General features: G+C 57.3%; 2 protein-coding genes across 4 annotated transcripts in view; one reads left to right on the forward strand and one right to left on the reverse strand.

Moving 5' to 3' along the window:
* SLC37A2 (solute carrier family 37 member 2) overlaps positions 1–7,687 on the forward strand; it is a 34,649-nt gene that overhangs the window by 24,200 nt on the left and 2,762 nt on the right. For 2 of the 3 annotated variants that reach the window (XM_047753952.1, XM_047753954.1), the window contains exons 6-19: positions 754–889; positions 1,274–1,350; positions 2,108–2,274; positions 2,782–2,819; positions 3,093–3,233; positions 3,538–3,628; positions 5,035–5,097; positions 5,387–5,472; positions 5,929–5,977; positions 6,143–6,216; positions 6,482–6,560; positions 6,691–6,788; positions 7,050–7,114; positions 7,309–7,365. In XM_047753952.1, coding sequence (XP_047609908.1) covers positions 754–889; positions 1,274–1,350; positions 2,108–2,274; positions 2,782–2,819; positions 3,093–3,233; positions 3,538–3,628; positions 5,035–5,097; positions 5,387–5,472; positions 5,929–5,977; positions 6,143–6,216; positions 6,482–6,560; positions 6,691–6,788; positions 7,050–7,114; positions 7,309–7,339 — 1,195 coding nt within the window. In that variant the 3' untranslated portion in view covers positions 7,340–7,365. The remainder of the gene's footprint in view (positions 1–753; positions 890–1,273; positions 1,351–2,107; positions 2,275–2,781; positions 2,820–3,092; positions 3,234–3,537; positions 3,629–5,034; positions 5,098–5,386; positions 5,473–5,928; positions 5,978–6,142; positions 6,217–6,481; positions 6,561–6,690; positions 6,789–7,049; positions 7,115–7,308; positions 7,366–7,687) is intronic. The other variant, XM_047753953.1, reaches the window with a different exon arrangement.
* The window catches only part of TMEM218 (transmembrane protein 218), a 31,400-nt gene continuing 25,980 nt past the window's right edge, over positions 2,268–7,687 (reverse strand). Inside the window, exon 5 of the transcript XR_007130950.1 lies at positions 2,268–3,242. The gene's annotated coding sequence lies outside the window, so the exon portion shown is untranslated. The remainder of the gene's footprint in view (positions 3,243–7,687) is intronic.

Here is a 7,687-nt window from a genome sequence, read left to right on the forward strand (position 1 = left end):
AGAGGGAACCAGGATCCTGCCCCAAGGCTGTACTATTGTAGCTTGATTGTTCCTCTCCTGTCTCTACATCCCCTTCCTTCCCTGATCAGCAAATGTCCGATCCTGCCCCTTGGAACTCAAGCAAGGCTATGGAGGCTGAATGAGCCCATTTCCTGAAAACAAGAAATGGGGGACACAGAAAGGCTTTTGTGCCCAGGGGCCCCACAGCGCTCTGCTGGTTACAATGGTGCCATCCTCTCAGATGAGGGGTGCAGGACAGTGGCTGGGGCTGAGGGAGGGGAGGAAGAGGAATTCAGTTTTTAGAGTTGGAGAGTGGCGGTTATTTGGTGGCATCCAAGCCAGGATGTCCTGAAGCATCTGGATGTGATCCTGAAGCTCTGGGAGAGAGTTCATGGCTGAAGATATATAGTTGGGGCTGTTTAATATATAGGCAGCAGCTGAACCCATAAAAGTGATGCAAGAGAAAATGCATGAGAAGGAGTGGTCAGACAGGGGGAGGAAGGGGGCAACAGTGACTTTCTGGGGTCCACAGAGAGAACATTGCAAGGCTCTTGGTCAGCAGTGTCTAATAAAGCAGAGGGGCCTAGTGAGCAGAGGTCTGAGGGTGTCCCTGGCTTGTGGCAACACAGAGGTCATTGGTGGTCACCTGGGCCAAGTCGTTGCAATGGCTTTGGGCAGGGGTGGGGCAGGATAGGGGGCAAAGAGTCCAGGAGCGCAGGTAGTGGAGATTAACCATGTCTAACTCTCCTGCAGTGGTATTTTTGGGGAGCGGCTCCCCCTGCGTTACTACCTCTCAGCCGGAATGCTGCTCAGCGGCCTTTTCACCGCACTCTTTGGCCTGGGCTATTTCTGGAACATCCACGTGCTCTGGTACTTTGTGCTTGTCCAGGTACGAGCCTCCGTCTTGCAGTTGGGCTTCTATTCTGGCTCAGAGAGGCTCCCAGAAGCCTCTGGTCCTTCCCAGCCACCCCAGGGTCCTGGTCGATCTTGGGCCTTCCTTCCCAGCCCTGTGCTCCTTTATTACAGGCCTTGGGGCCCCACTTCTCTTGCTAAGGTCAGCCTTGTTGGCTCAGTGAGTGTGTACTGATGTTACCCTGAGTCCTCTTAGGTGCCTGCAAGGCCTGGTCTCTGCAGTGGGGGTCTCTGCCAGAGGAGAAATCAGCTGGTGATTGGGGGGTGGGGTGTGCCCATGTATGAAGGAGGGGGGCTTGTGGGGTGGGCTGTGGTAGCCCCCATCCCAGATGCTGAACCGTTCCCTCCTCTCTCCCTGCAGATCTGCAATGGACTTGCCCAGACCACCGGCTGGCCCTCCGTGGTGGCCTGTGTTGGCAACTGGTTTGGGAAGGGGAAGTAAGTGTGACCAAGGAGGAGGGGTGGGCAGCACCCCGGGGAGGGCTGGGCTGGTGAGGGGTTCCTTATAGCCCCTAATATGATTTCCAAGTCAGGGATTAGGGACATGCCTCCATCTTGCTGTCACAGGCTGATACAAACATTTTAGAGACTAAAAGCAGTATATTGACTTTCTGATTGGTGAGGTTGTAATTCTTAAAACCTGCAACCTTAGTTATGTTTTTTTCCTCATAATAGATGAATTTTCATCTTGTATGAAGAGAAAAACATTTTGCATGAAGCTGTTACACTCATGTGTGTGTGTGTATTTTTTTCTTTGAACTGACTTTTGTGCAAAAAAAAAAAAGTTTCTCTAGGGCAGATTTTCTCAGCCTTGGCACTGCTGACATAGTGCCATTTGGAGCTGGATAATTCTTTGTCGTGAGGGCTGCCATGCACATTGTATAATATTTGGTGGCTTTCACTTGCTAGATGCCACTAGTACACCCCAGCTGAGTCAAAAATCTCCAGGCAGTGCCAGTGTCCCTTGGGGGGGGCAGAATCACCCCCTGGTTGAGGACTTTAGAATCAAGAGAGGAGAGAGGGGCAGGGCTCCATGCCCTCAGGGGTAGCGAGTGCCCAGCTAGTGCTGCTCAGGGAGCTGGAGGAGGGCCACCAGCGAGCCCAACCTCTCCTTCCCTCCTCACTGGTGTCTTTGGAGGCTGCAGGCAGCTAGCTCTTGTACTTACCTTTTCCACTCTCCACCCTTCCTCCCCAGGCGAGGGCTCATCATGGGCATCTGGAATTCCCATACGTCCGTGGGAAACATCCTGGGTTCCCTGATCGCCGGCATCTGGGTGGATGAGCAGTGGGGCCTGTCCTTCATAGTTCCTGGCATCATCACAGCCATCATGGGCCTCATCACCTTCTTCTTCCTCATCGAATGTGAGCGGCCCCTCCCTCCCCACATGGCCTCCCGCTGAGGTTCTGGGAGAAGGCAGCTGGTGCAGTGGGATCTCCCAGCTGGAGGAACAGATGTGATGACTGGGGACCGACAACCTCTCTGAACCTCGGTTTTCTCATCTGTAACCTAAGAATGATAGCGCCTGCTTCCTTGGGCTGTTGAAATTTCCAGTGAGGCCTGGAGTCAGGATATGCTGGCTAATCAGAACTTGAGGGAAAGTGGAGCTGACGGCTGGGATGCTCTCCACGTTTTTAGCCTCTTCCCTGCTCCCTGACAGCCTTGCAAGTCAGATGGGCTGGTTGTTTGGTCGCTTGTAGCAAAACAATGGAAGTCCATGAGACAGTAGTGTTACAGCTCATCCTTAGGAGACCCAGGCCCGGACAGTGGTCTCCTAAGCCCTGGTTTGCCACCTTGGGGGCTGGGGTCTATACACCGTGCATGGTGAGAGCCTTGCCTCTGGAAAGCTTCTTAGAAGTTTTTTCTTTCAGACCCAGAAGACGTGGACTGCACCCCTCCTCAGCACCACGTAAGTGTGGCCCACATCCCTGCCCTCCCGCTCCATCCAGGGGCGGGTCCCAGAGATGCCTGGGCACTTGGAGGAGGGGGCCGTGTGCACACAGTTACTTCACAAGCCCGAGGTCGGGCCTTTGGGTGGCTCCCCGACAGGAGCTTAGTCCAGTCCAGGAGGGGACACGTACCCCTTCCAGTTTGTGAGTCCCCACCTCTCCTGTGGGTTGTCCCTGCAGCTGGTGGGAGGTGGTACGTGATGTGGCCACAGCAAGGGCTCCTCTCTGCGCAGGTCGAGTCAGAAGAGAGCCAGGACCTCCCTGAGGACTCCCACTCCAACAGGGACAGCAGCCTGGAATCTGCTGTCACCTACTCTAAGGAGCCAGGCGCCCAGCCTGCTGCCATCAGCTTCTTTGGGGCGCTCCGGATCCCGGTGAGAAGTCTGTGGAATGGAAGGAAGGGAGAGGCTCTCTAGATTTTTTTGCTGGGTATCAGGGGTGATCTGTGGTTTCCAGATTTTCTTTACGTGGGATGCCTTGGGAGGGCGGCCCGCTTGGGGAAGGTGAAGTGGGAGGCTGGTCTCAACGCAGTGTTCAAGCAGCAGGCACGCTCTGTTACTGAGACTGGAGATGTGCTTTGTGTGGTGGGCAGGGGTGGGATGGGGTAGGGTGGGGGCTGCTGCTGAACCAAGGGTGTCCTGCACCCCTTTCCATGGCACCCTCCTTGATGCTCCCCAGGGTGTGATCGAGTTCTCCTTGTGTCTGCTCTTTGCCAAGCTGGTCAGTTACACCTTCCTGTACTGGCTGCCCCTCTATATCTTCAATGTGGGTGAGTGCTGGGGAGGGAGAGGAGAGGGAGGGAGGAAACCTGTCATGTGATGCTTATAACTCCAGGAGGGGGCAGGATTTCTGCTGAACCTCTCCTAGGGCAGAGGGACATTTTTTTTTTTTTTCTTTAATGGGAAGCTAAATTTTGAAGACAACCCCCTGGACCCTGATTCCAGCCATCTTTCCTCCCTTGGCACTGAGTTGGGGTTAGGAACTCCAAGCTCTATTCCGCAATCCTCCCTAACTTCTTCTCCAGCCTTAAGTGTAGGAGAAACCCACCACCAGGCTGCTGGGCACAAAGATGGGTGGGATTGGAAGGTGCTACAAAAAGTCTGCCTTTTGAGTGCCTCCAGGGGTCCCTTGAGCCTCCCCAAGCCCAAGGAAGAGGGCCTGCGAGCTGACCCCACTGCTTGCAGCCCGGCGGTAAACACTGTCCTCTTCCGAGGGGCTGCGGGGAACCTCTCGGGAGCGATGACTTGTGCCTGGGTCTGCTGGGTGCCTGTCGCATGGCCCTGCTCTCCCCTGCCCCACACCTGCCACCACCCAAGGAGGGACAGATGAGGAGAGGCCACTTTGGGGGTTGGAAAAGGATGTTTCTGTCCACCTGTCCTGGGTTTCTGGCGTTCCCCTGGCAGGGCTGTGCTGTCAAGGAGCAGCTCTGCCCTCAGTTCCCGGGGCCTCAGAGCTCTCCCAGGGCTGCCCTGCTCCCTCCAGGCCCCATGGGAGGGTCGAGGCTGCCTTGCCACACAATATTCATGCACCAACAAGATGCCATGGGGATTAGTCAGAGCCAAATCTCAAGCTGTAACTTGCCCCACAGCTCTGAGAGGCCTCTCTGGAAGATAGGGGTAGAGCGCCAGGCAGCTCTGTGGACACTGTGACTCTTTGTTCCATGGCCTTGGTGCTGACTTCGGAGTATGAGTCAGCCTCGAGGGCTGGGCTACAAGTCAAGCTTCTGGACATCTCTTCTTCTAACCCCAGGGCAAGGCCTGGGACCCAAGGTCCCCATTTTCCTATACGCTGATTTCTGTGAAGCGCTCCTGCAGGGGGCCTTCTGTTCCATCAGGGGCTGAGCCAGAATGTGGCTGGATGGGCTGAGGCTCAGAGAAAGCAGTCGTGCCCCAGAGGGACAGGCCTCTCAGCGGCCACTTCTCAGTGGTTTCAGGTTGGGAGGTCAAGACCATCTCACTCGGGGAGAGGGCAGTATAGGACTCGGGGCTGGGAAGAGTCAGCTGCAGACTCACAGGTGACTTTGGCCAATCATTTCCCCACAACCCGCCCCCCACTTCCTCTGAAAGAGGACGCAGTGACAGTGGATCAGGTGCTCTGCAGGAACGCTTCTGGCGGTGGCCCCTGAGAGGTCTGCCCTGAGCCCCCAGGTCTGACCCATGCTTTTGTTTTCCACAGTTCACTTTACTGCCAAGGAGGCTGGGGACCTGTCCACACTCTTCGATGTTGGTGGCATCATAGGTGAGGCCATGCCCTGCTCTGCCTCTAGGCTGCATCCCCCTCTTCTCTTGTCAGGGTGCAGAAAAAAGGGCCAGGGCCAGTGGGATGTGCTCTTGGCCGGTGGCATCAGAGGGAAAAGAGCTCCTGCTCAGGGGACCCCAGGAAAGATGGCCCCTGTGTTTGGTCTTCCTGTGAGCTGTGGGCACAGGGAGGGCTGCAGAGGGAGAGGCCCAAGCTTGTGCTGGGCTGAGCACTGGGGCAGTGCTGGGGTCCCAGTGCCTGGGGCGGCAGTGTGCGCCTTGTGTTCCAGGCGGCATCCTGGCGGGGCTCATCTCTGACTACACCAATGGCAGGGCCACCACCTGCTGCGTCATGCTGATCTTGGCTGCCCCCATGGTGCGTAGAACCTCAAGGACAAAGGGCATTTGTGCCCGTGGGCCACTGGACTGTGTGCACGCCCCGGGCGTCATGCACATGCCTGTCTCTTTGCGTGTGTACATCTCTGTGCACAGTGGGGGGAGGAGAGGCCAGGCTCAGCGTGAGAATTCTGGAAAGGGATTAGTGGCTGTTGGCTTTGGTGGAGAAGGGGGAGGCCAGCTGCTAAGCTTCTTGACCAAGGAAAGAATAAGAGATTGAGGTTGATACGAGAGCAGACTTTGGGGGCAAAGGGAAACAATAGGTTATCACGTATCGGACCCTGCATCCTTGGGACGCCTGAAGACAGAGCGGCCTGGGTGTGAGAAGAAGGAGAAAGGGGACCTCTGGGGTCCTCGGACTTCTGGGCTCAGGTCTAAGGGAGGCGACCCATGGGGAAGCCAGGGTGTGACTCTGCTGCCCCGTCTCCTCTCTCAGATGTTCCTGTACAACTCCATTGGCCAGAGGGGGATCAGCATCTCCATAGGTGAGGAGACAGCGCTGCCTTGGGGTCCCCATGAGGCCGGCCTGGGGGCTGGGAGGGAGGCTCAGGGAATGGAGGCTCTCAGCCTGACGCCTGGGGGACTCACCTGCTTTGGGTCTGGGGGTGGCAGCCTGTCATCTCTAACCGGCCGTCTCGTCACCACCTCAGTCATGCTGATTATCTCTGGAGCCCTGGTCAATGGCCCTTACGCGCTCATCACCACTGCTGTCTCAGCTGACCTGGCAAGTGGGGCCACCTGGGGGTGGGCTAGGGCCTCTGTCGCCAGGTCCATCTTCCCCATGTCACTCCCCACCCCAACCCTGCCTTCCCCTGGCCTGCAGAGATGAGATGCTCAAAGTCCTTCAGAAGCTGCCACCAGCCCCTCTTTCAACTCCAAGCCCCAGCTGCTACCTTTCCCCGAGCCATCCCCTGTCCTGGTCTCGGTCCCAGTCCCGCTTGGTGCCGCTTCCTTGGTGTGGGCCTTCCCACTTTGCTCTCTCTCCCCAGGGGACTCACAAGAGCCTGAAGGGCAATGCGAAGGCACTCTCCACCGTCACGGCCATCATCGACGGCACAGGGTCCATAGGTCTGTGACTCCCGCCCTAGGCTGGTGGCGGAGCCCCGGGCCTGGTCTTGGGTGCTCTCTTGGGGCGCTGCCCTTGTGTGGGCAGGGAGGGCCTGGCTGGGGCCCCTGTCTGATGCTGTGCTCCCCACAGGTGCGGCTCTGGGGCCTCTGCTGGCCGGGCTCATTTCCCCCACAGGCTGGAACAATGTCTTCTACATGCTCATCTCTGCCGACATCCTGGCCTGCTTGGTAAGAGTTTTGGGGTGCACAGAGGGGGTTGGGGAGGGGTCCTGCCCTGCCAGGCCAGAACCCTGGAGGCCCAAAGCATTGCCCACTGGGGCTCTGGGACAATAAGAACAGCTCCCTTTGCTCAGAATCACTGCCTCCCATGGGGGACCCCCGACAAAATGAAACCGTGTGCCAATCCAGCAGTCACCCAGCACCGGGGACTCACCACTCGCTCCAGGCTAATGTTGCCCCCCACCTCTCTGTGCCACCGCCTCCCCTCAGCTCCTCTGCCGGTTGGTGTACAAAGAGGTCCTGGCCTGGAAGTCATCCCTGCACCGAGACAGAGGGTGAGTCCTCGGAGAGCCGAGCCCCGCTTCCCTTCTCCTGGGCATCAAAACCAGCGCTCTGTTGTGCTGTACCAGTCTGAGTCCAGCTCCAGCCTGGACCTCAGGAATGTGGAGTTGGACTCCGAACGCGCTCCCTGAACCCCCCTGCCTGGCACCACTAACCTGTCCTCTGTTGTCCCCATGTGTCTCCGTAGCTCTAGTGTGGCCCTAACCCATGCGCGATAGTATTTTCCTCAAGTCCCATGACTTTTGTGAGTATTTTCTTCAAGTCTGTAACTAATGTGCGTTGGAGTGCATGCTAAGCCTCTCTCCTCCAGATTTTTCTGACTTCCTCTTTTTCCTTGGGTGCCAATTCCAGACTCTGCCCCCAAGCAGAGCCTGGTGCTTGGGAAGGGTTTCCTAAGGGGCCTGAGCCTCTGTGGAGGTCGGCAGCCTCTTCTTCTCCTTGGGGAGAGCAGTAGGGCTCTGGATGCCCCCCTGGGGACAGAGGAGGCAGCGTCCAGGGAAAGAATTTTCCCTTGGAAGGCGGGCTCTGAGCTGTCTGCACCTCCCAGAGCTCAGAAGCTGAGGCCA

Source organism: Phacochoerus africanus, chromosome 11 (genome assembly GCF_016906955.1).
Source record: "Phacochoerus africanus isolate WHEZ1 chromosome 11, ROS_Pafr_v1, whole genome shotgun sequence".
NCBI lineage: Eukaryota > Metazoa > Chordata > Mammalia > Artiodactyla > Suidae > Phacochoerus > Phacochoerus africanus.